At 44.1% G+C, this 27,733-nt stretch overlaps 1 protein-coding gene across 1 annotated transcript; it reads left to right on the top strand.

Annotated features, from left to right (window-relative positions):
- On the top strand, positions 1-27,733 carry LOC126543353 (uncharacterized). Its single transcript, XM_055078368.2, has 4 exons — positions 1-463; positions 9,214-9,438; positions 13,392-13,836; positions 27,509-27,733. The coding sequence occupies exons 2-4, from the start codon at positions 9,436-9,438 to the stop codon at positions 27,556-27,558; spliced, it is 498 nt and encodes a 165-aa protein (XP_054934343.1). The 5' UTR covers positions 1-463; positions 9,214-9,435; the 3' UTR covers positions 27,559-27,733.

The following is a 27,733-nucleotide window of genomic DNA, read 5'->3' as shown; positions in this document are numbered from 1 at the left end:
ACCAATTAGGAAAGACCACGGGGCGTCAGGCAGCCAATCGGAAAATGACTAATCGGCCAGAGCGGAAGAAAAGGCGAGGCGCGCTAGCAGAAGGGGGAGACGCCGGGAGAGTTCTAGGAAGCGAGGCCAGGAGAAGGTCGGCCAGCGGACCGGGAGTTGAAGACGGGCCGTCGGGTTCCGGACCCGAGCCACCAGGACTTCACCCGACCGGGGCCTCCAGCCAACCCGTTCCTGTGCGTCGCCAGTCTACCCGAGCGTGCCGCCAGCTGCTCAAGGCCGGCGAGCTTCTGTGCCCGTGGGCAGGACGAGAGCAGTCGAGCTACGGGCCGGAGTTCTACGCCCAGCTGCCCGGCCAGAACGCCACCGCCGTCTGCTCGTGCCGCCAAGCCGCCTGCCTTCTATCTCCAAGCCAGAGCAAGGGCGCTCCGGTTGCCCGGTCAACCATCCTACACCCCGATCTTTGGTGAGACTGGCGCAACTTCTCTCATCGTCTTGTCGCCGCTTCTCGACGTCGAGACTGTTATGCGCCGCTGCCGTCGTGGCAACCCCGGACACGCATACTAGTTAACGTCATACTAGCTCCAAGTGTGTTTCTTACTGCCGTGATGTCTGTTTGAGTGTTTATTTTATGCTTTCTACATATATATACTAAACATGGGGCTTCCTCGAATTCCTTTCTTGTCGTTCATTACATAGCGAAGGTCTCGAATCAAGCAGCTTTTATGATTTGTGGTAGCATGCGTGGGTTTATTGACGAGCTCGCCTCACCGAAGCATAGTTCACGTAGACGTGACGCCTACGGTAGAAAGCATGTTCCACATCCGCCGCAACGGGCATGAGTAGTGACGCTGGCTAACACTCCCAGGGTTAGTCGTAGCAGATAAACCTATTTACCCCAAAACGTGGACACGAAAACAGTACCGCGGTAGCTCAATTGGCAAGTGCATCGCATACGCAACTGCGGCTTGTTTTTTTCACTCCTGTCATTTCCATTCATTTATCATTTCTTGAATTCAATTAAGAATTGCAGATAATTTCCCCTATGATGGCCCTGGTGTTACTGTTTGTTGGCTTCTTATTATATGACAACTAAAGATCCCTTCGAGTATATATATATATATATATATATATATATATACGAAAATTTCATTTTTAATGTTTTAACGTTTCGGCCGTGGCAGAATAAACACAGATACAAGTGCGCACCCGCTTTTATGGGCATGCGGACGTGGGCATAATCAGCAGTACATGCACGTGTGCACATGCAATTACTAACAGAAAAACTGCAGCAGTAAGAATAACTTATCAATAGAATGTTGGAATCTGGAATTTTCCTAAACAAACCTAATATAGCCATAGTTTGCCCAGTTCGCACAGGTGGTGCTGACCGTATTGTGAATAATTTCAGACTAATACCGACATTACCGCTTCTTTGAAAGGTTTTAGAAACTGTTATAGTAATTATGCTATAATTACTGAGGCAAAATATCGTTTTCAAAAAAATAAGTCTTGTGAACATGCACTCTTAAATGTCACACATAAAATATTGCAAAACATTAAGAAACAATTATACACGATAGTCTTTTCTTGGACCTGCGTAAATCATTCGGTAGTGTGAACCATGGCATAATCCTGTCTAAACTTCATGAATATGGCATATGTGCAACGCCATTGGAGCTAATGCAAAGTTACTTGACTGAACGACATTAATTTGTATCATTTATTCAGTTCACCTCGTCACTTCTCAAAGTAAAGACGGGTGTCCCGCAGTAAACAAGAAATTGCTTAGAAATGTGTTGGGTTCTTATGTCAAAAGAAGTGTACAGAAGTAAAAACGCCAGAGTTCCTGGGGGCCTGGTTCCAAGATAATCTCTCTTGAGCCACTCATCTCAATAAGCTAACCAATGAGCGTAATAATGTAGTAAGTTGTATGTATAGCATTAATGCTGTTGTCCCATTATGGCTAAACAAAATAATGTATTGCGCCCTCTTTTATTCTAACCTTACTTAGGGTGCTTCAATTTAAGGAACAACGATCGCAAGAAACTATGAAAAATTGATACTTTTACACAAATGTTTTACACAAATGTCGCGTCCTTTTACACAAAGGATGCGAGATCTACCGATATTCAGCATGCTTCGCAAGCATTCATTGCTTCAAGCCAGCCAAGTATACCAATACATATCTCTTTTATATGTAGAGAGCACTAGTCTTCACATCGTTGGCACACCTACTTCTCCATTACGTTACCCGTTGCACAACCAAACGAGAACAAAATCATTGACCCGCACAAACTATGGACGTCAAAACCTAGACTATCAAATACCGCAAACATTATTGTTGAGTTGGAAATGGATTTTTATGCTCCTCAATATAAACAGTATATGAAAAGTTTTTGTTAAATCATGTCATTTCCTGCAAATATGCTCCCTGTACTGCAATACTGGTAGAAAAAAAAGATTGTGATATGTATGTATTGGTTTGCGTTGCTTTTCAAATTTACCAGATGTACGTAAAACTCAAGTGAATTATTTTATCATGCAAGGTGAATGAAGGAATATGTAAGAAAATTTGCGTACGATGCTTGTAAACCTACCTGTATGGAATGTAAAATGTACATGTATGATGAACGTCAACAAGAGCAAGAGCCTCTGTCAGGCCAGATGGCCTTTAGCTTTTGCTCCTCTTTCTTGTATAAGAAAGAAATAAACCGAACTGAACTGGAATTCCTACATATCGCTCATTCATGTTGCGCAAAAGAAGCGTGCGAAACATGGAAAAGAACACGCGAATGCGGTCTTGTTCACCGTGCATGAATCAAACTCAGCGCACTGCCGCCGAATAAGTAAGAGGTGACGCAGGTGTTAATTTAGAAATTAACGGAAGCAATTGGTCTGTTTCTTTTCTGAAAGCAACGCACGTGACCATTCGTGATAGTGAGAAGAACAATTACCAACCTGAAATCGTCCAACTGATTGAAAGCACGGCAATGGCAGTGCAAACGTAAAATAGTTGCATATATTTTTTAATATTTCGAAAGCTTTGTTTATGGCCCCAAAAAATTGATTCCTTCACAGGAATTTAACTACGGCTCAATTGAAGTCTTCGTAAAATGCTCTACAACTTCCTGCATGGAAAAAGGCTTTCTCTATATTTAACTAAGCGGAAGGCAAAAACGTTGCCTGATTTACTTCATGGTGCGGTCAACAACGTGATGTTGGCCGAGTTCTGGGCCGCTGTTTTGTAGCGATGCCTTATGCTTTATTCTATGCTATTCTTATCATCCACCACACACGGCCGCCTGATCCCGTTGATAATGTGGGTAGACCGTCGCTCTGACCACTGGCCAAGCGCGAAAAGCCTGAAAAAGCATAGAAGCGGAAAAGGCATCGCTACAAAATACCGGCCCTGCTATAGTGCATTGGAATATTTTTAAGCATTGGTTACAGTTAGCTTGGCAATCAAGTAGATACGTAACATAACCCTAACGCCTAATGGAAACGAAAGGAAAAGAATGGTATGACTTCTAAAGGCACTGCCCCCTAGCATTCTAAGTGCAGCAGAGGTAACGAGCATGTAATGTCGCACTTCCGCGACATTTAGCCGAACTATGTTTTTTTCATGGCTCGTAGAGAAGGAAAACGAAATGAAATCGCAGACACTGTGCGCTTTACTGCAGCTACTGAAGACGAGCGTAGGTCGAGTCGCGTTCTTTCCTTGATGACGCACAGGGGGCTAGCGCTTCCGGCAATCGCCCGTTAGTGGAATGGTTGGTGCGCTTTTGTGATATTACAGCAAAGCACACAAGCAATTTGTCGAGAGGGTGGCGCTGTTTCGCGGGGCAAATAAGAGGAAAGGAGGCACCCCCACAGGGCTAAACGACCAACGAAACATAATGCGAGAAATGAATGCTGACGTACGCGACCTAGCAGAAACACTAGACGAAAGTGGAGTCTCCGAAAATCACAGTGCGCTACAGTTCACGAGGTACTCATTTCGAAAACTTGGGGTTACTGTTCTCTTACAGAAGCATGATCCTCGCTAAAGTATCCATTGCTAAATTGTCTCGAAACTTGCGTACCGTCGCCTGAAAACATAATTTAATAAAAAGGTGGCACAGGAAGCGTAATAAACAAATAATGTGGTCATTGCTTGTGATTAGTCATGTAATATTAGTGAAGATTAACAATGTCATGAGCACGTATGGGTACTAAGACGTAGCTGTGCTTTGTTTAGAAAACTCTCGTCATAGGCAAAATAATACCGATTTTCCTGATGGGCAAGAACACATTTCAAAGACTCAGAGTGTTCAATTTAGCTGGACATTCGTCAAGCTACAAGCCTGAGCCTTAATCGTCAGCCTAATCTGTACTAGATTTTTTCACCATTAAAATGTGTTTATGTCAGAGGGCAAATAGTTGTCATGAATCATCTGCTACGACTCACGAGCGACAGTGCAGACCCTGATGTCGTCACGCACGTAAGACCAACTCGTTGTGCCCATCAAACGCCTGTGTATCAAAGCCTCGGAATAGCGTGGTAACATTGTATAGCAGTGGTTACCAGAGATAGACTTTGAAGGCGGCACTACACTCCCAACGGGACTGGGGCTTGGAACTGCGGCTTATTCTCAGCCCGTGGCTAAGCCAAACCTGCGCGTTAAGCGTCGCGGAGGCGCTGCTGATCTGCCTGAGGAGTAGAAGTATTCACAAAACTTATTAAATATATCTGTTGGGTATGGGTGTGTGCAATTATATCTGCTGTTTACGTGTTATGTGATCATGTGTAATCATAATTATCACCCATCACCTGGAGTAGCATGCCCGGTGATCAGCCAGGCTAACAGGTGCGGGGCATCATTAGACCTTGTATCTTTCTCTGTCTCTCTCACCGTTCTTACAGAGAGAGAGAGAGAGAGAGAGAGTGAGAGGCAGAGAAATAGGTAAAGGCAGAGGAGTTGGGTCAGAATAACTGTCCGATTCGCTTTTGTTTACCGCGAGAAGGAGAAAGCGTAGAAAAGCTGACGACAAAAGAAATTGTATGTATGAAAAGGAACTGCCCTTGCAAACGCGATAAGGTGCTTGACGAAGATCAGGCTTTTAAACCGACCCGATACTTTCGGAAATCTCATCAGCGCTTTCTGCTTTCCGTTAGAGGAAGGTTGTGAAACTTTAGGACTGAACACGTAGGACACTCTTCTTTCCGTACTGAAACAGTAACTTTCATACAGAAAGGTACACACTTTTTGCAGCAACTTTACGTTCACAGCGGTCAACAATCATGAATGCGAGTCTAAGCCATCGACAACATATGAGAGATAAGCAATGCTGTACATAGAAGCGTGCGAGGCAGAGCTTAAGATGTGGATCCGGGGAACAAAAAAAAGTTTAAAGGAGGCTGAATTCTATTGGGCAAAATAAGCGCGGTGACGTTTAGGTAGATAATTGGCTAGCAGTGAATGAAAATGGCAGACATCAGTAATTACTGTGGCGGGCGCTGAACTCATATACGCGTTCTGCGACAGCAGCAGACTGCCATAGCTGACACTGCCATCTTTTCAAGAACAGCTTTGAGATGCACACAACGTCGTACTCGTCCACTGCAGCAGTGTCTGCTGTTGCCACTGAAGAAAGGGCCCAATGTCGCCAATCTGAGTGTGTGGAGCGTGAATCACGGAACAGATTGCGAACCGTGAATGTTACATGATAGCGCAGTCCGACCCCTCAGCACAATGTTGCATTGTAGCATGAGCTTTGCGTAGCGTGAGCTTGCATTGTAGCATGAGCTACAACGCGAAGCGCGCGGCAAAGAGGACGCGACTTGTATCTCATACTGAGCGTGATAACGCGTCAGTTCAAATCCCATAGGTGAGGTATGTTTTTAGGGGCACAAGCACTTATTCGGCTTCCGTCCGAGCGTTTTGCTAACGTTCTTACGGAACACCTAGTGCTTATGAAGTCGTTTAAAACCATGCGCTCTTTTCTAAGAAGGTCCCTTGAGCACCTATGAGCCGACCGTATCTCGATTATTTGATCATGCAGTACAGAGATGCACTCAATGGCACTACATTGACGCTCAACATGTGGTGCTGTGTAAACTATTTTGCTGGGACGGAAATTGCTTGCACCACCAGCGCTGCAGAGGCACCGGTGGCAACGTATTCTGCCTCTTCATCAAAAGGATGGGGTGAAGCTGAGGAAAAGAGGCCGCCCGAAACTGTGGCACACGTTTATGTTCTCGCGCACCCATGCTACGCAATGTCACACAGGCGGCGAGAACTCGAAGAGCTAACTGGCATTGACAAGACAGAAGTATGCATGCGATTGGGGCCTAATGGTTTGAGCATTGGGCTACTACATGTGCTGGATAACCGATGCTAAATCCCACCATGGAGCACGGTCAAAAATCCGGGCGGCTTCGCAAAGAAAAGGCCCGTCAATTTAACATTTTCATGTTTCCACTCGAGTCACTAACTTTACCTGCATGTGTATTTTGTAGTCTCCGTAAACGTTAGCCTGATTGGCACTACTTGCGTGAAGAGGAGGAAAATACAAGAAAAGAAAAAGAAGAGTAGGCACAGCACAGCACATAATACACAGACAAAGTAACAATTGTCGAACAAGGATTATCTCTGGCTGAAGCCAACATTTCGACACAAGTCCCTTCGCTGAAGAAAAGTGGCTAGAGAATGCTGCTTCGAGGAACTCCACAAGTAACAGGGAAATGTTTGCGCCACATGACGAACGCTTACCTCCCTTGTTGTGTGGGATAAAAAGCCTTAGCCTGAAACATAACAGTGGAATCTTCAACTGCAGATCATCTCAGGGCTTCAAGAATGGGCACATACGACAGAGAGTCAATTAGTTTCTCGATATACTGGAAGAGATTGTACGCGCTCGTATTATTGTTCTTGGAAAGTCCAGCGATGATGCGAGGTACACAATAAAGTCTTCGCCTAAGGGATTTCGGCGAACAGCCCTCATACCTTCTGGAAAGAAGTTATTCCTGCAAAAGAGGGCAGTAAGACGCTGGTTTATCATGTATTTACACAGCTTCCCATCATGACATAAAATTAGAAAGAAAGGCGTCGGTAAGGCTTTGGGACGTTTGACGCACGGCCGTGTTTTAGCACTGGAATAACAACTGATGGCTTCTATTCAAATGAAGTTTTGCGAGAGCCTCCAATTTTATTGGATTCATCACCTAAGGCACTGTGCTGATGCGACAGATGAAATGCATGTCTCAGATCTTCAAAACAGAAATTTGTGTTATAGACATCGTGCCTTGTGCTTTCTTCCAGAAGGCTACGTGAAGCTACGCGTGCAGCTGTCGCTGTTGTAAGAGCAAAATAATTTGCAGATCTCTCCACTAGCAGGGCTGCTGACTGATTTGTAGCTATGCACAGAATTGTACGCTTTAGAGCTATTACGAAATATTTCGCGGGAACGAAGCACGTGTGGGACCCACCATATCTTCTCCATGTCACGATCAATTTCAATGAGTTGCAGAGCATTGCCTAAGAATTTATGCGAAGCTGATAAAGGTGAATTCGAGGAACTGCGTCCAGGTAGTTATAGATAGGGCATAACCAGCTGTGAACGTTCTACTCTACATTGTGCACGCCACCTTGCTGCTCGCTGTTACAAAATACATTAAACTTGAGAAGTACTTTCTGAATAGAACTCCAAACAGTGCAATGCTTGATGCAGCTACCTAAGTCAATAGGTATGCTGTTCTTTTCATTCAATTCCGTGAGCAGTCGTCGATATATAACCCAGCTTATAATGGATTATCATCTGAACAAACGTATAGCCTCTGTACAGGAAGGACCAATATGGAGAGGTCATCAGAAGCAAAAGTTTGCGGATCATATTCCCACACAAACTGTGTGCTTCATGTCAGCAAAGCGACGTTCAGGACACCCGTCCCACTCCAAGAAAAGTCGGCGAGCCGTTGATCAGCATTTGATGCTCATGCTTAATGATGAGTTCATAGATCATCTCTTCACCTCGGCCTTCTTGTGGAGGCGCCCTCCATAATAGTGGAGGGTGCCTCCAACAGCACGGGTCAATAAACTGTCTAAAATAGTGAAGTGTCATAAACGTGCGAACCATCAGTACACAGTGGCTGCAGTTATGAGTGTTCCGATGAAACAACAAAGTTTAGGGTAAACATGCAAAAGTGGAATCGCATATGTCTCATCTGCCTACGACAGTAAAACATGTATGCATGGTCATGTTTCGAGGCTTTTGAACGTTCTCTCTGCTGAGTGACTTCTAGAGAATACCATACACAGATACACAGGGCGTTGCGCTGTGCGTCCCGATGTACTGGCCAGCAGTAAGCGGTTGTCTTAGACGAACGTAAGTCTCTGAAAGAGCTGGGATATCCGTGCAAGCTCAAGGTTAGAATGTTTGAAGTAAGCTCTGCCATACACTGTTCAAAACTGTAGGTTATAATTTCAGCTTGATGCCTCTCTTTATAACTTAACCAGAAATTATAACTATTACAAATCTGTTCAGATGTGGGTTCAAACTTTCACTTCCTCGCATTTAAATGGCAAGACAGAATTCTGACATATCATCTTTACAGGTAAACTTCCCGTCCCTTTTCTTTAATTTCTAGAGAAATAAACTCAGTCAACTTTCCCTGTTAAGCTCCAATGATAGTGACGGGAAAATGGAACATATATATGGAGCATCATTCTGTTCCCATGACTGGTCCTGTACTGCACGAGAAATCAGCACCTAAAGCAATCGCCGCTGTGTGGGAAGAATTGAAAAAGAATGGGTCTGAGCGGCGCCGGCAAGGCATCAGTGGGCGCGGGCGCAGCGTCAGCAAGCGAAACGAAAGAAAATTGAAGCGCCAAGAAGAAAACGCCGGGAGCGACTTTGGAGGGGGGAGGCGGCGTTCGAGTACTGTGCTATAGAGTAAAGAAAGAGTCGAAAGAAAGCCGTGAAGTTCGCGTGTGAAAGCCTGTAGTTAGGCGCGGCAGTTTGGGCTAGAAACTGCGAAGCTTCGTGTATTGCTCGTGCTGGCACTTTGCTGGCGTGAGGCTCACGTTTACGCGTAGACACCATTGTTACGGGCGCGTCGCGTCTCTCGTCCCGTTGCTCTTGTCACGGTTGCGTGAACATTTAGGTCCTTGTACCGGCTACAAAAGACATGCTACGGTTCAGCGACAATTGTTCGATTAGAGTGCACGTTCACAGGTGTGACCACGAGTGGCGTCGTCTTCTTGACACCTGTACGAGTGTGCGTGCCGTGCCGACGGCCCCGCAAATCTCTCGGGCGAGCTGGCAGGCGCGGCGGCCACAGTGGAGAAGCGGGGCATTCTGGCTGGCTGGGCTGCAGGTCCTCAGTTGCATGGACGCCGGCGCTGAGGCTGGAGAAAGCAGTGCCCCACAGACAGGTTGGCCGAGAGCGCAATTGAAATGGTGAGTCCAAAACCTGTGGACAGTGTCTGGAATTTCAGCATTAGCTTGCGTGTTTGTAAAGCGATGAGTATTTCTCCATATCATACGATTCTAAGCGCGCTAACGGATGTTGACGAAAGCTACTGAAATTGCGATCTTCCTCGCTAGCTTGCAACGTCTCCGTTGGGTAGATGACCGCGTTGCTTGCACAGTGTGAACTATTCACCACTTATTTCAAAGCTGTAGAATAACAAGAAAGGGTCGTAGCACACAGACATGCTGTTCACGTAGGCGTCTGTCGATTGATTGCATACCCAATCTACATGTCTTCGTGCTCTTCCCTAACATTCTCAGCAGTAAGCATCCTTTTGCGTATTGACCCTGCGGTCACGTTTGTCATATATTGTAGAAACATTTGCGTAATTTGTTACGAATTGCGATAAAATCAAACCATAAGAAACAGCTATAGGTATTTTAGGTGGTGCCTAAAATGTTATCAGCACCAGACATGTTCTTTTGATGGCGGCGCATTCCGATGTTGCAGCTCACAGAATTTTTACATCCTTGCGTTCCGTTAGGAGGAGATCAAAATCCACAACGTCAACACGTACGAGACGCGCGATACTTTGAAAATTGAGCTACGGCATCGGCTGTCACGTGACATAAAAACAGCCACAATTAGGTGCCCTCAAAATCCATGGCATCACTGGGAACTGATGCTTAAGTATTCGAGTCTTTTGCCTCACCGAGCTTCAGCTGACCATTAGACTAACGTCTTTGGTATCCCAGAAGTATAATGCAGCCGTCAAGCTCAGCTCAACCATTTCCGTTAATTTCTATTTAAATGGTGATTGCGCGTTATATATATGTAAGCAAATGTGATTTCCCAATCAGTAGTTTTGTTGTACGAGTTCCCCCAGATATGTTTAATATTGGCAGCTGACTTCTATGAAGAATCAATAAATGGGCAAAATTGATATTCCTCTTGTGTTTTTGAGACAAAAATCTGCAAAGTCTTATTGATGCGTCATTGCGGTTCCGGTATGCATCCCCAGACGCATTGTCGGCTAAAAATTAATTAATACTGCTTCGGTGGGGTACAATACCTTGAAAATATATTTAGAAATTGAACACTACAGATTCAGTTCGGGTGTAAGTCCCCCAGGTATTCTGTCACTTTATGATTCGAAGTGTTCATGGTGACGCAAGCAAGAAACTGTGCACGTTCAGTCGGAGAACAAGATTGGAGCATGACAAACGAAAGTACAACTACTTAGGCTGGCAAATCATGTTGGCACAATGCATTGAAATTAGGAGCGCCGCATTATATAGTAATGGGAAAAAGTGCAGGACACATGCTGTTATGTCATTTTTTGAGTACTCTTCTTTCTCCTTATTTTTTTGTCGTGCAAATTTCAACTAAAACATGGTACACCACTCCCCTAAGCCAGCTACGTGAATCGTATAACTCTGCAATTGTCGCAACTGCTGAACCACGGCTTGTATGTAAGAACTCCTGACACGGACAAATTTGTGTCATGACAACTGAACAAAATTGCATAATTCAAAAGTTAAATTTATGTCGTACTTCTTGAGGAACTATGCTTTTGCTGCGGAAAAATGAATTAAATTCTTGGCCATTTAGAAAGTGACGCCTAAATTAGGGTTCCCACTCTGTTTGGAACATGATTTAGAATAGACAAGAGCATTACAGCTTGCACGATTCAGCTTCAGTTGAATCCTGCTTGCAGTTGTCTTGCAAACAGCTTCAGCTTGCATCAACTACATTCTATTCCAAGTCCCATTTTGTTATCGGTGAAGCCACTATTTCGCTAAAGCAGCGCATTCTCCTTAAGAAGCTCCCCTTTGCAAGATACGACCATTAGTGATTCTCGTTGATTTCACGTATTCCTGGGCTTGATATTTCACTGCCTGACTGTCACGGTGTTGCAGTATCTATAGCAAACAGTGCAACTGAGGTTTCGAGGTCGTACCGGCTTCTGACAGAAGTTTCAACCACAGCAGTCACTCCATCGTAAGCCAAAGAAATTTATGCTGAAAATGCGATCGGTAGCGTACTGATTATAGCCCTTTCTGTTTTCACTACATTTGAGTACCTTGAGTACCAGTACCTTTGAAAAGCGAAATATCCTAAAATGCAAACACTAGCTCGTGAGCCTGCACTGTTGAGTGGACAAAAAATTACGATAATCATGTTAATTCACTCTTAAAAGGAAGAGGTCCGGACACCGACCAAGATGGTTTAAAATAGTTATTTATGTTTAATAGTTATTTACGTTGCGAACAAGGCTCCCATGGGGGAGCCGAAACGCAAATAACTATTTTAAACCATTTTGGTCGGTGTCTGGACCTCTTCCTGTTAAGTATGCATCATCCCGACCAGACGGGCTTCCGTCATACTCTCGACTTCATGTTAATTTACTTTAGCATGGTATAATATTCCGTTACAAGACTCCACATCATGCACCTTTCTAGTTAATACAGAAGGTATTAATGAAAACTTTTTTTCAAAGACAGTGCTTTTTTTCGCGAGTTCTGATCGATTTAAGGCTCATGGAGTCTGGGTATCTAGCCACTTTCGTCTCGAAAGTTAGGCAATTTCAGGTTTTCTGGCACACGAAGGAAAATGAAAAAGGCGTCGAAATCAAGCTGTGAACGAGAAAATTCGCCGACAATTACGATACTCCCTAATAGGAAATTTGAGCGCAGCTGTATGCGTGTTTTCATTTCGCGATATTTTGGCTGGTGGGTACAATCATGTCTCGCGCGGCACGCTGCAAACAGAACGAAGTGCGGAGCCACTGCCTCGTTAGTCTGGGGATCGCGAGAGGAAGCGCGTGGGTGACGTGTGGGCGCGATTCACAGCAGCTGCCGCAGGCTACCTCGGCTCATGCAGCACTTTGTTTCCATACAGACGACGCGCATGCGCCATCTCGTAGCCATCGTCACCGCAAAGCCCCTCGTCCGCAGCACTACGCTTTTCTTCTCACGCTTTAGCAATACCCTACTCACCTGTTTAACTCCTCGAACTTACTTCACTATCGCCAATTTTCTTCCTCCCCCGCTGCGCTCCACGTGTGCACTGGTCTTTCGCTGTGCTCGTTCGCTCGGTTACGGGCTACGCCGAGGGACGATGCCGACGCCCGCCGCAGGAACGGACGCCTAAGAGCTGCGCTCTAAAAGGCCAACTTAGCGTATAGCTATGTATGGAGCAGATATAATGCGTAATTAGCGAATAACGGCCAAAACGAAACCCGGATATGCTAGTAGAAACTGTGCGAGCCTAAAATCAAAACCAGAGGTGCGGCTGTACTGATATCGGGACCGACCCCGGAAATAATGCTGCTAGAAATTGGAGATGATCCCGAGGATTAATGCAGTCTAAAAAGAAAGAAAGTAATGTAAAGAAAACTAAACGTCAAGTAAAGGGCTCTGTATAGAAGCAAGGTAGTGCTATAGCAGGGTAAGGTGGTGTGGAGGAAGTTAAGGATACTCAGCACTGTTTGACATCGCAGAAGGAACCACATGTCTCCAGGGGGAGCCTCTAAAATCATGGAGCAACGAACCATGTGCAACACTAATGCAATCCGGAAGACCATTTATGCCTTTCTTGAATTTCAACTGCTGTTCACTCGCATTTCTTCTATTTCAAAATTTTAAGACTTCGGATAACTCACTATGGTGCGCATAAGAAAAGTAAAGAAAGAAAAATGTTCGATTGACTCATGCCACTACGTCATCACTTTTGCAATGAAAGCGGTGTATCTTGGGTCCGTGTCTTCTGAGGGGGGGGGGGGGGGTAAATGCGAATGCTCACTTCCTTCCAGCGCGTCTGTAATTCTGCTCTCCACCTAGAATGACATGGTAGACCGACAGTTGTATAGGCAAAACTGACTAGATTAATTTATTAAGCCAGCAGTTAACTCCCCCTCCCCCTTTGTTATTTCCCGCAGTTTCGCACAGTGATCACCCTTCTCGCCGCGGGAACCGCGCTGGCCGCGTACCTGGACGACGAGAAGCCTTATGAAAGAAGCGAAGCCATGCGCCTGGAGCGCCACTCGCCCTACCACTTCGAGCGCGACGTGCCGCGCCCACGGCTTCCGCCGCGGTACTCGGCCGAACGTGGATGGTTCAGCCGCAGCCTGCCGGCGGGCAGGGCGGCGCGCGTTAGGCCGGGCCCCATCTACATAATCCGCACGCTAAACCCGGAACCAGGTTCCGGGCAACAGGAGACAGCCATCGAGCCTTCACAATGGCAGGCTCCACCACTGGTTTACCGGGCGGCGCCCAAGGCCCTCTCGATCGCCGAAGGCAGCAACGTGCAGTACGTGGTCTTCGTCGACCGCAGCGCCCTCCCCATCGACGAGCCAACGTTGGTGGACGCCTACCACGGCCGGCGTAAGAGGGTTCACTTAGTCCTGCTTCGGCCACCTAAAAGGAGGCTTTAGCTCGGGGGCTCCTACTAAATACATGGGAACGGTGAAACGGTTTTTCTCGATAACCAGTGAACCGACTTTGATGGAGTTTGTTGCATTTAAATGAATAACGTAAAATATGGTGAGTGCAACAAACGTATTCTTTATTTAGGATGCCAAGTTTTTTTAAAAGAAGATTGTTGAAAATTGCAAAAATTTAAGAAAGCTAGACTTTCATGTTTACGACTGAGTAGCTCAGCAATTAAATACGATATCCCAATTTTGTAAACTGCAAATAATAATAAATGAAAACCGGATAGAATACGTATATTATACACCACTCTTAAATGTACCACTTATTTGTGAGTAAGGCTTTGAAACCCTTGTAAACGTAGTGATAATTTCACGTAAGTTGTAAAATGATATTTGCAAAAGGTTTGTCTACTTTACGTTGTCTAACACATGCAACTTGCACAACTACGATTCATGTATTTTTTTTTTTTTTTTGTTCAGAGTTGCGGATTTGTAGACATTCTGCTTCAGTTTTGTTACCGATTTTTGTGAGCTCATGTAAAAGAAAGAAAAAAAAACGAGGCCTCAAATAAATATTCTCCTTACTAGGGTCACTACAACTTCACTTTGTCTTTTAAATGCTAGAAATTTCATGCAAATCGGTTCAACAGACGTCCCACAATGACATTTCTACATTTTACATATATAATAGGAAAATCGCAGTTGATCCCGAGCTAAAGCTTGCACTTATAAGTCATGAAGGTATTCAGGAAGTTGAAGCGACGATAGATCTGTGAACGTAGAAAAATGAAGGCTTTGGGCGCAGCCACACTTCCCAAGCGGTTGTTCTTGGATGATGTGGTGGGGGCGGATGTAGGCAATAGAAATTGGAAAAGGCTCAAAGAATGAAGGAAAGTGGAAACTACTAGAAAGCCGTGTTAGTGGGCCTTTCTTTAAAGGATGCGTCGACGACGCCTTGTATCTTTTCGAGAACCACTCGACGGATAGTCTGATGCGGAGCAAGGCATTAATAGCAGCCAGGACTGACGGCATGCATGCATTGGCAGGATGGCAGGGGGTGTTGAGATGAATAGTGGGAGCGCCACCCATAAGTTCACAATAGCAGTTCCATATAAACACGGTCATCATTCATTTCATGGGCCCGTACCTTCACTTTCTTCGATGTTCGTTACTTTTCCTTTTCATTTTGGAGGAAGATCCATCTTAGCCGAATTTGCTTCTCGTATTGCAAGCAGAGAAGTTTCAAGCTGGGGCTGTTTGCCCTGAGACTGTGTGTCTTTCGCCCACATCTTGACTGATTGCTACAGCGTCTCGGCCCGCAGAGAAGAAGAATGTGTTTACACAGATAAACAGGCGAACTGGGGCCGTATAACGTAAAACTATTCCAATATGTTTCTATTCCAATCCCCTGACGTCAAATTTGCGTAACCGCCGACGCAAGCATCGGGCGGTCACCCGCAGGGTTGTCTGAACAAACCAATTAAATGTTCCCCTTGTTCATAGGAGGTAACTTTTGTTTGCTTGAAAAACGAATAACATTGCCTGCACTGAGTGGCTTGTCTTGTCTAATTGGCTCACAAGAGGCGAGGAGCATACTCAAGTGGAGAGGGATTCAATGGGGCCGAGCCACTGCACTGAATATCGATAACCGGATGAAGAGGGTGGTGCCGGCGTCTGCGATTGGTCCGCTTTCTCTTACTTAGCTTGCGATGACTCGTCGACAATCGCGGCGGCATGTAACGGAAGCTTAAGGATGACGCGAAAACGGATCCTCAGCAAAGAAGAGTTGGCAGAACGCGGTCATAAACGTGCCGAAAGTTCTCGAAAACGTTACATGGCCACGCAACAAGCTTTATTACACGCAAATAAACCCATGCTCTCCGGCAGGGCCGAGTAGCCAGTGCCGGAGCGATCGGCCGCAGCCATCTTTTATTCATTTCGGAACGGGGCAGCCTGCGGTTATTCAGAAGAAAATTCAGTTTTGTTCGGCATATTAATGCATCTTTAACGCGTACACGTCACTTTGACGCGGTAAGTTCTTGCGGTTTTGAGACGTGGCGTGAGAGACAGGTGAGGTGGGTGCAGCCCGATAACTTTTGACCAATAGCCGAGGACTAATGGCAAAAAGGCGTCGAATCAGAAATAACTATTTTTGTTTTTTTCGGTCAACTTATGCATAATTAGTGTGTACACGTCATATCAGATGGGAAACTATCGCGGTTTTCGTGACGTCGCGTGACAGACAGGTGAAGTGAGGGTGGCCTAAAAAAGTTTTTCACCAGTAGCGGTGGGCTGATTGCAGAATTGGAATAGAAAAGTTTGGAATTGTTTTACGTTATAGCGCCCCTGATGTACATTCTTCATGGCGATATCAACCTTTCTGTAATTCGTAACTAATTGAGTGATTCCATAGGAGCGATGACACCTTTAAACTCCGGACTGATTTAATGCTAGCGAAAAGCGAAAATACCTTAAGGTTCGTAATTGCGTCACCCCTCAAATACCCCTGTTAGGGCATACAAACCAATATTAGACCGAAGCGCCGAATGACTCCGCGCGTTGTATGCACCAGACACTATGGAAGCGGTAATAAAAATGACGTGGTAAGAAGCAGAACGAGCACAAAGGACTGTTTTCCGTCATAACAACGCAGCACTGTTTTGCTTTCGCTGCTTTGTAACCCGAGGAAACGTTGGGATATTTCCCGTTCTGAATTTTGAAAGGTAAGAACAAAAAATATCAGTGGATACGTGTCGTTCTATGAACCGCGCGACGTGCGTTGGACTATCGAACAAACTTCAGTACAGTTGTGCAGTTTCAGGTTGTCCTTCCAGTGGGGTAGGGCTGAGGTAAAATTACGAGTTGAGTGTAGCATCACTCGGAAATGTGAGCACTGCTTCAGAAGAGAAAGGGGTTAAGTTGACTTTAACGTGGTGTGCGCCTGGCAACCGCCAGGCAGACATGGAGAGATTGGCGGTGTAGAAATCGAAGTGTGCGCTAGGGCAGCATGCATGTCATTCAACAACATTGTTAGTTGTTATGTTTTTGTACTGCAGTTCTATCTGTAAAACTTTGTACGCTTGAGGGCACATAAATCAATAAATAGAGTCCAAAACCACCCTAAGGCAGCATCATATAAGGCAGCGCACAGATAATACCCGTAAGTCCTCGATGATACATTCTACGCATGTGGGTCGTCCATGCAGTACTTAGTAGGTGCGCACACAGAGTATAGGCCTCAGAAGAAGAAAAACACACAAACTTATTTTTGTTTGCTTAAACAAGGCAATGTTTACCGTTCTATAAGGTCTGCAGTATGATCCTGCATGGTACAGCATGGTACGCGAATTTATCTACTTGTATTTTTAAGTCAAACACCGATCAATATGTTCCATCGAACTTGCTGGCGTTGTAGCGTGAAACGTTCTGTCGAGCGTATCGTGGAACTACGAACTATTCCAAATGTAGAGGTACTGCCTGGGGCGATAAACCAGACAGAAAGATTAGGTCAATGAAAGCAGGGAGGAGAGCGAAATGGCCCAACTTATCGTGTCAGAGCTTATCGGGATGTTGTTGTTCCAGCATTACGCAAGTTCTGTAGTTGACTGATGCCGTGGTTAGCAGCACCATTTGGTAAAGCAGCGACAGAAGTATATTAATAGCGCTAGTAAAACAAAATTTCTGCGGTGCCAACTGTCTGCTTGACTGTCAACCAACGAAAATGAAAATATATAGCTATCGCATATAGGTGGTCACACGGGCGCATCAAGTTTATGCTGAAGTATACTTCGTATTAAGAGGAAACGTCACCTGGACTTCTTTCTTGGAATGAAACCCACTGAACTCATTTTGAGGAGGTTTCTTTGACTTAAAGGTAAACGTTTAATTTTACGGACTGTTTGAAGCAGAACTGTGATTCAGCTAAGCAGTTAGTTTAGAAAAATTGCTGGAAATCATACACACACGCACACAAAAACTGACGCATCAAGCTTACAATGCTGTCACTCAGCAATAAAAACGATATCAGAATTTACTTAGATGAACTACACCTGTTACGTATCTGAAGCACATAAAAGCGATTTTTTATACATCGTTCACAAATATACCACCAATTTCTGATTAGGACTTTTCTGCAGTCGCCTAATAAAGCAACAATATCATGCAAACTGTCAAGTAATTAGAATTCTCGTTTGCTAAGGGTTGAACAGACACAGTTTACATAATTGTGACCCCTGTTTTTGGTGGGAGAGTAACGGAATTCTAAAGTTTCCGCTTAATTTTTTTAAAGCTTACTCTTTTCGCCAATGAAAAAAAAATATTTGCGTCATTTCAGAACTATGCTTTCAGGCGTAAGTAAAATGCAGCTCCCGCTCGCAAATGTAATATGCTGAGCTAGAGGTCATGGGTTGGATCCCGGCCACAGCGACCACATTTTTATGGTGGCGAAACATAAAGCTCTCGTGTACTTAGATTCAGGTGCGCAAGTTAAAGAGCCCCAGGTAGCCAAAATTAATCCAGAGTCCCCCTTTACGGTGTGCCTCATAATCAAACCTTCGTTCGGGCAAGTAAAACTACAGAGTTTAAATTGTTTTTAATTTCAATGGGACAAATTTTAGACATACAGTCTAGGTGGTTGTTTAATAAGTGTATATTTTTTGTTCAACATGTACCTGAGCAGCCGAACCCAATCTGCCAGAGATAAAGCGCCTTCTTAAGCTAAATGTGATGGAATAGCCATATGAAGCGTCTGTCTATTCCGAAGTTAACTTCTGCAATTTTCAGTAAGGTGCCAAGTAGACAAAAGTTCAAGCAACACGCTTAGGTATCTATTGGGTTTAATTCCATAGCCTCGTACTTCACTCTCATCAGAGTAACTGATTTTACCATTACAAAAAACAAAACGTCCGCACGAGCCACGCAAACGGCATCGCATGTGTTCTTTAAATGAGTGCAAGTAACAAACCATCATTGCAATTACACCGGTATGGCGGCAACCTAGCCCCACCCCCCTTTCACATACATTTTTCTTGCACATCACGTACGTCCGTCCACGCAAGCTCCTTATATGAACTCTTACATCAAAGACTGTTCTGCGAAGGAATTTCACAGCGTTCATAATTAACCAGGCAATCATTCTATAGCTCTAGGCACAAGATCCATAGACCATCAGATAACTTCGGTGTGCAGGTAAGGGTTCCAGTTCCTCCAGCACTGTTATAAAGAATTTCGTTGGCTAGCTATTCCTGTTAAATGTTTAGTCGAACAATTTCCATATTTTTTTACAGCGAAGCTTTTAGTCTCTAGTTGGCCGGGCATTTTCGCGACGCGTCCTCGCGCAAAAAAAAAGCTACCTTCAGCAATTGAAGTGAAAAGTGCATACTTCTTTGGTATCACGCATATGCAGCATACGCAACATGATTCGTGTCAATAAATAACAAGCACAAAACAAGCATCCACACCACATCATTGGTTAAAGGCCCTCCTGATAGCAATGCGAAGCACGTACGACCCCCCCCCCCCCTGCGTACGTTTCCCCGTTTCCCAGTAAAGATAACTGTTGTGACGTGAGCTGTGACATCACTACACTTTCATATATTAAAGAACAAGCTTAGCAAATGATTTCATTGTTGTTTCAGCACCGCTATGGGTAGGCAACTCATAGTTAGGGCTCCCTAGGAGCAGCGTCAATACCAGGAGCAGCAAAGCCAAATGAAACGGTAATACGACCAGCGGCTACGCGCTGCCAAACTGAAATGACATGTAATAAACCATTGCATGTCCCCTCAGCAGTTGTAGCGGTGGTTTCAAATAGCTTCTCAGGATGTGTACATACGCAGAGCCGGGATAGCGAGTCAATTTTATTTATTGGATTGATTTTTTATAGGTCCTAGCCTTATTTCTCTTTCCCAAAAATGATTCATTTTAGGCCCCAAGCTATGGCACCAGAGCCACATGACCGGCGTAAGAATTAGCAAAGTAAGCATTGTGAACTTCGCAAAAAAGTGCGCGTGAAGTGTGTGCTGGCTGTATTCGAACCAATGACGCTGATCAAATTTCGAGAGAAAGAGAAAGAAATTTATGTCATAAGACACCACTCACGTAAGAAACGTCGTCATTTACAGTCTCAACACTGTTATGCAAACGTTGCAACAAAGTATAATCGATGAATCTATTCTAGGAAATATTTAAAAAACGCTCAAGGTTACGGACACTCAGGAGAATAAGGGTGAGGAAGCGATTTCCATGTGTTCTTTGTCTGCGATACTTTTTTTCCTGTTTCCGTTCGCCCTTGCATATTATCCGTGTTAACGCGTTTTCACTTTGGCGCAAGAGAAGCTTGCAGTAACAAGGTAATGCGTAACGTCCTGAATTTAGTAGCTGGCACCCTATCACGAGGGGTCGGTCGTTATCGTGCGTACGCGACGCATGTAGTGTATTCACGAAATGGCGAAACAGCCACCAGTTTGTCCAGAATACGTGATAGCACCATATAAATAGAGGATCGATGATCAACCACTTAATTCGATCTGACAACCATCCTGCATGCTACAGTTGTCTTCGGAACGGCTGCCATGATGTACTTTGCGTTTGTGGGGACGAAGCAGCCCAATGAAGTTTCTGCGATTGACGTTCTTCGTTCCTTTCCTATTTGTACACACCCGTAACTTCCGCAAGTAATAATGCTTAATAGCCGCAATTGCAAGTTCAAAGGACAAAGGTCTTGAGCGCTGTGACATGCGCGTTGCAAAAAGAAGGATGAAAATTTGTCAAATACAGAAGTGAATATAAAAACATAATTCTTCCTATTTTTCCTATTTGTATTAGATCTCTAGAGAAACAAGCCATAAAGCTCGCAGGTGTAATTAAATTTGTGGCAAACAGCATTTTATTTCAGCGTTTCAGATGAAACGTCCTCTTCTTTTTGAAGGAGACCCCACACAATATTTGCCTAAATGCTTCGATAAACGTGACCTAAAATGTATTGACGCTAGATATTGTCGCAAATTGTGCAATTTCTTTTCTAGAAGTTGCGTTATCTCTGAGCAGCCTTATAATAAATCAAAATGTGTTCTATAAACCATGTTCCTTGCCTTTGCGACATTTTCTTTACTGATGGACTAAGACTTCACGTACTGCCGAACAACCACTGTATCACCGAATAACCTTCTCTGTGTCAAATTCAAAGTACTGTCTCTTCTCATCCCGAATGGCTTAAACGGCCAAGCCTAGGAATGCTCAAGATTCAGCTCATAGTGAGTGTTCTGCCTTTTTGACTGCTTAGACCCTCAGATGGACAGGCGGGTGCAAATATAAAGCAAATGGAAAGCTCTTGCTCATGTTGACAATGCTGTATGGTGTTTGGAGATGTTGGGCAGAGGTACTACAAATCGTCATTTACTATAATCGTCAATCGATTATTTCGTCTACACCTCATGCGCTGCAATTGGCCCTGTCCGCCACCCTAATTAGGAATGAGCAGGCGTTCGTAAAAGAAACTCCTAGTCGCAAGCGCCACAGTAACGTTGGTTATTGTCGAGTAAAACCAGGTAAAAATTGTAATCTTATATGGGGGTCCATGGCATATAGGCGCCGGCTGATGAACTATGGCGTTTCCAGTTTCTTAGAGTGATAATATAGGCAAAACCGCCGAGGTGCCACGCTGCATCCGTTCTCGACAATGGCATGGAGGTGCTTTCACATTTTCCATGTGTCTCAAGGTCAGCTTTTTCGGTACTTTCATTACCATTTATGTTGCAGCGGCCAGGTACCCACTGAAAGATAAGTGGCCTCGATGCACTATTTTAAGGTAGTGTAATCGTATCTCTGTCACCAATTGTTCGTGTGGGCCGCGACGTATTGCTGATGAGAGTGATTGCAGGGCTGCCTTTGAGTCACAGAATATAGCCCAGTGATTTGGTGACTGTTGATGTACATAAAGCGCTGCGCTACGGCGGGTGACAAGTTCAGAACCTGTAGATGTTGTTACATGACTGATCTTGAGCTTTTTGCAGATTGACATTGACGGAATATCCACCGCACCAGGAAAGCTGGTTAGAGTCGAAGAGGCATCTGTATAAATTTGAACTCGATGGGAGTAGGAATCATGCAGTGGATGTAGAGCAGCCGGATTAAGGGCAGAAGTCGACAAGCCGGACTTTCTCCAACTTTTGGAAGGGAGAGGTGCACGTGTGGCTGCCAGAGACACCAAAAATGGCATGGTGGTCTTGCTGCAGGAGTGAAATCGGATCGAAGGGAGGAATGGTAGGAGGTTACGATGCAAATTGTCCGAGGAAACCACCCGCATGACGAGTATGGCGGGGGCCAGGGGACAAAAACGAGTGGAAGAAATGCACATGCTGTGGTGGTTGTTGACCAGGCATGATTGATTGTCTATTCCAAAGTGGAAGCGCATTACCAAATACGAAACAGGAGAAGGGAGAACCATAGAGTTAAACTATATGCACCTAAATGTAAGCATGTCCTATGTATAGGAGGCCAATTAGAGGAATATAGGCTTCTCGGGTTTGCCTAGGGGCGCCCCCACAGATATACAATACCAAATACTTTGTTTTGCGACTTGGGTCGTGTTGACGTTTGGCCATTGTAGGGAACACCGGGTTGTGTCTACTAAAAAGCACATGTTAGTGCTTACAAAATGTTATAATTCGAACCACCATATATTTCAACATAAATAGAAAGATCTGACGTTTATAAAACGTCCAGCACAGAAAAAATGCAACAAAACACGGGTCCAAATACACGTGAACATCATTCCGGGAGAAAGAATGATGAATTATTAAGGAAGAAATTGTGGCAAAGATGGATTTTGGTGCCTGGGCATAGTTCATTGGGGAAGACAGCATTGGTGGGTCCGGTAATTCCATTTCTCCGTTAATAAGCTTTCATTTCGGAAGCAAATTATGCTGCGTCAATTTTCGATCCAGTCATTAATAAACTCTACGGAATATCAGCACATTTGAACCCAGCAGCAGTAAACTCAGTCAAACGCAGATGCTTGAACTCAAGTGACTTGCCTACTCTTTCGAATGACGACTCTAGGGATCTACTTACACAGCTTTACTCATGAGCACTCTCCTTCGCGTGTCTTTCTTTTGTGTGTGTATGTGTGTGAACATGAAACCACGGCCACTTCTAACTCTTTTTTTTTTTTTAATGTGTGAACAATTTTTAGTCTAGGATAAAGACACGCTCAAAGTAGCACGTCGTCATATTGAACTTGGTTTAACCATTATATTTCTGTCATACCTGCGACGTGGTTGTCTGCTCACAAGTTTAGTTTCCGTGCACCTACGTTACTGTATTCAACTACATTACTGTATGATATTTTCGTGTTAGCTAAATACAATTTGATTTTGTTTTCCCTTTTTTACATTTTCTTTATGACTTCGTTTTTTTCTATGTTTTCAAAACTATTCTTTTCTTGACCCTAGCGTACTTATATTAAAATTGTGCTTCGTCTTTCTCATTGAAATATAATTTAATTTCTTGTGTTTGAGCTATCCCAACCTTCGTCGATCAACGAGAATGGTCATGTGTGTTCCACTCATGCGATTGTAGACTACTTACGCAGGTGCCCCATGAATTCCACTCCCGCTACGCGTCCGGTTGTACCAGCTCTGTGGCAGCAAGACAGTACAGCAAGATGAAATTATATAGAATCTGTCTGTCCCTCAGCCTCTTGAACAGTTGGTTACCACGCATCAGTGTTCAGTGTAGCGCCGCGCAATCGCTAAGCATGGTGGTCTCTCGCTTTGGTTAGCTGAATACATGTGTATTTTTATCGCTGCTGTTCATAGCGCAAATAAAAGACGCCCTGGTCACAAGCGCCGCCGATGCCTCATAAGATGTAACGCTCTCGCCGAACATAGTATCACAAAACAGTACAGCAGCGTTTGTGGCATGATTGTATTTTACGCAAAACGAAGCTAAGAAGGTTGATCAAAAGCATCATAAAAACAACTTGGGCAGATTATCGTAAACCTGTATAACGCGCCATCTCTAGCATTTTGCAAACTCGGGTGTACGGCCAGGACGCTGCTTTGTAAAGCACTTGGACAATGGTAGAAACAAGAAAATATTGCATACCGTTTTTTTGTCATTTTTATTTTTATTGCCCTCCTCTATACATTTTTTATGCATTCACTTCCAACTACTTAAGCAGAGCAGAATGCAAGCGGTCATATTCGCACCGGCAAGGATGTGTCCCCTTTCTCTCTTTTGTCAACCGGAAAATATACGTAGAAAACATGACGGTTAACAAATTGTTTGCCCATTTGGACAGGAGTGCGCCACTTGGCTAAACCACGCAGAGATGCAGGGAGTAAGGCAGGAGTCTATGAGGACGAGGAAATGAGATGCAGCACGTCTTTTACCGCATATACCTATAAAGGAAGGGGATACGTGTAATGATAAACAGCGAAGTAGGCAAGCATAATTTTTTTCATTTGCATTCTTTCAGAAATTCTGGCAACGTTTGTCGTTTCACCCATACAGAGATGAATGTACATATGTTATGACTATATATACCTAATGTGCGACGAAATAATCTCAAAATAAGCTATTACAGCAGTGCACTTGCTGCCTTCTCAGCCTCTAGAGGGTGGTGACATGGTGTCAGAAATCTGTAAAAAAGAAAGGAGAGGGACAATAGCGCATGGTGATAAGCAGGCAAATGACAGACATGCTTCCGTACGCCATCCTTGGGGGCCAAGCCATCCGTAATTCCCCTTGGGGCCTCTGACAGAAAGAATAAGGCAGACAGCGATTGAATGGTGCACATTAACGTCTCGAAGCTACAGCTTTCGTTTCAGGGGTGGCCTAGCTTTGGCCTGCGAATCAAGTTTTACCACTAGGAGTGGCTCATAATGGAAGGGAATCTCAACTCCGTGTAAGAGTGTTTTCGAAATGCACGCCTCTCTAGTCTAAGGCTGGTATTGAGCACTTTGTCATTCATGAGTAACATGCTTTTGGCCTTCGTGTCATCCTAGTTCACGGTATTATGAATCCTTCAAGTTTGAAAAAAGCAGCCCATCAACAAATCGTTTTAAATTAACAAAGTTTGTCCTTCAGCAGTCGCAAAAGGGTCTTTTAATCTGCCAACAAATATTTTGGCCTAATTAGGAGTAACTTCGCTCCACATTAACCTATGCTTTTCTTCTGAAAGAATGTTTGTTCACTGGTCCACTTTCGAGCGTTTGCGCTAATAGTATTGCTCCATGAAAACGAGATGATTGGTGCACAGTGCCATTCACAGTCGGCTTTTATATATGTAATTATTTATTTATTCATTCCTTAATTACCCCATTTGGGATTTTACATGAGTGTTGTGAATACGTGCCCTGGTATTTTGTTTCTTTTTAAAAAAAAAAAAAAGACTCCAGCATCTGCAGCGCCCTCTGTATTGCATAATGTAACACAACGAGTGTGTGTCGGGAACGCTGGTTAAACTTAGTACCTTCAACAATAACATGCAATGTTAATTTTACATAACAACATGTAAAGGTCACTTGTATATCGGTACACTTTTTCACAGTCTACTATTTTCTTATAGCCTATCCACTAACCAATCGCTACACAATTGCTCTGATATCTTCACTGTCATATTGAAACGCAATTTCATTGAAGCGCTCGAAAGTTGAATACAAAGTCGCAGGGTCAGTTAGTTACTGCGGCTACCTAATGCCAGCGGGACTGTAAGTTATATAAAGAGGGTCATGGTGCTGAAATTTGTGTAGTATAATGCATCACTGGACACTGAAAATAAACTCGTCGGTGATAACTCTTACGCCCGCAAAGTCCCAGAGGTTCTTTTTGAGCGTAAAAGTAAGAAAAAGCAATAACAATAATAAAACAAATGACTCCCCTGATTTTTTGTCCATCAATCATTACTCGCATTTTCTGTTTCGTCTTGATTTTTGTTTTGTTTCCTTTTGTTTTCCTGATTATTATGTTTGGATTGAAGATACAACCAGGGACCAAAAACTTTCTTTAAGAAAAGCGCTACAGGTCAATTGTTTTATGATTTATACATTCTTTTTCGACACCGTTTAGCTCATATTGCGGCTAAGGCAAACGTTGCACCAATCTAAGTGACAATGCACTATACTGCCTGAACGCACGCCTATTCCGCGCTGTATACATAGGTACTACACCATTTACTTCCCTCTTCGGTGGATTTATGAATAAAAACAAAAGGCCAGTCAGCAACTGTTGACATCGAAGAAAGACAAGGTCTTCTTGGGCACAGTAGTGTATCATGTGTTTTGTAGTTTATACTGCACTACCATTTAGACTGCACTCGCCATGGTCAATTTATTTCAGACGGCAACACGCATAAGTATACTGTTTTCTTCCCCAAGTAAGAGAAATTACTGACACCTTCATTTACCACCACACTTAACTGTTTTGCTAAATATGGATGTGACTACCTCGAAGAATATGGTATCATTGTTTCTGCATATATGTTCGAAAATCAAACATCCGCCATAAAGCTTTCCTAAGTTGCATGTGGCAGCGCAAAATTAAAAACGTCTAAACATATTATTTGAGTAGCCTTCGTTCGCTCGTCTGTACACAATGCACGAACAAACCATGCAGTAGCGATCAATGGCTGTTCGAAAGGACTTGGGTATAAATGTCAAGTGACTCACTACCCTGTAAAGTGCTATGATAACCTTATTCAGTTCGCTCGGAGGCCGCTCTGTACCCTCTGAAAAGAAAGACACACATTCGTAGAAAGAAAATATAATGCCGCACATCTTTTCTACCTTGAAACCCCGCTATACCTAGCCCCGGCAAATGAGGGGTGTCTCCTGTTACGATAGAAAGGCGCAGTTCAAAAATTTATATTATTGGGTTTTACGTGCCAAAACCACTTTCTGATTATGAGGCATGCCGTATTGGAGGACTCCCAAAATTTCGACCACCTGGGGTTCTTCAACGTGCACGTAAACCTAAGTACACGGGTGTTTCCGCATTTCACCCCCATCGAAATGCCGCCGCCGTGGCCGGGATTCGATCCCGTGACCTCGCCCTAAGCAGCCCAACACCATAGCCACTGAGCAACCACGACGGGCGTCAGAAAGGCGCAGTTGAGATCCGCCACCTTCTTGTCCTCACTTCTTTCTGGTAGCCAGCGACACGCTTAGATATTAATTAAAAGCACCGTGATATTAGATAACAAACTCGAAATATTGACACGGTTCGGATGCGGCCTATGTTTTCGGAACAGTGAAATGCTTTATCGAGTAAGCTGCGGTTTGCAATAAGCTCGGCCTTATGTTATGTCTTGTTGTTTTTTCAGAGCTGGCATCATTCGAAAATATGCTGAAAAGGAACAAATGTTAAGCAAACGCCCCTTAACAGCGTATGTGCGAACTATGAGCGTTGTAAGTGGGAAAGTGCAATTGTAAATACTGCGTAAAGCCTACGTATTATCGCTGTCGTTCTTTTTGAAATCGGCTCTCAAGGAACCCTTCTTTCATTTACTGGGCAATCATGTTCATGCCGGTGTGAGAGTTTACTGCCCGCATATAGTTAGTATGTCCAGAATCATCGAATACGTGTGTTTGTAATATTCTGCGGTTTTGTTTATCTTACAGTGCGGAAACTTCACCGCTGGAACCCGGAGCTCTACAAAGCGAAGGCTTAAAATGCCCTTCAACGTTCATAGCCCCTTCATCAAATCCAGTAATTTATTAGTAAATCGCAGTACCTCGTCATCTACGCTTTAGTGCAAGAGGTGCGCAAACGCTCGTGTCTCTGAATTCTGTTACGCAACAGGTGTGTGTTTTAGAGCATCTTGAGAATTAATAAAAAGTGATATA

Source organism: Dermacentor andersoni, chromosome 1 (assembly GCF_023375885.2).
Source record: "Dermacentor andersoni chromosome 1, qqDerAnde1_hic_scaffold, whole genome shotgun sequence".
Taxonomy (NCBI): domain Eukaryota; kingdom Metazoa; phylum Arthropoda; class Arachnida; order Ixodida; family Ixodidae; genus Dermacentor; species Dermacentor andersoni.
This window is presented reverse-complemented; position numbering and strand designations above follow the sequence as displayed.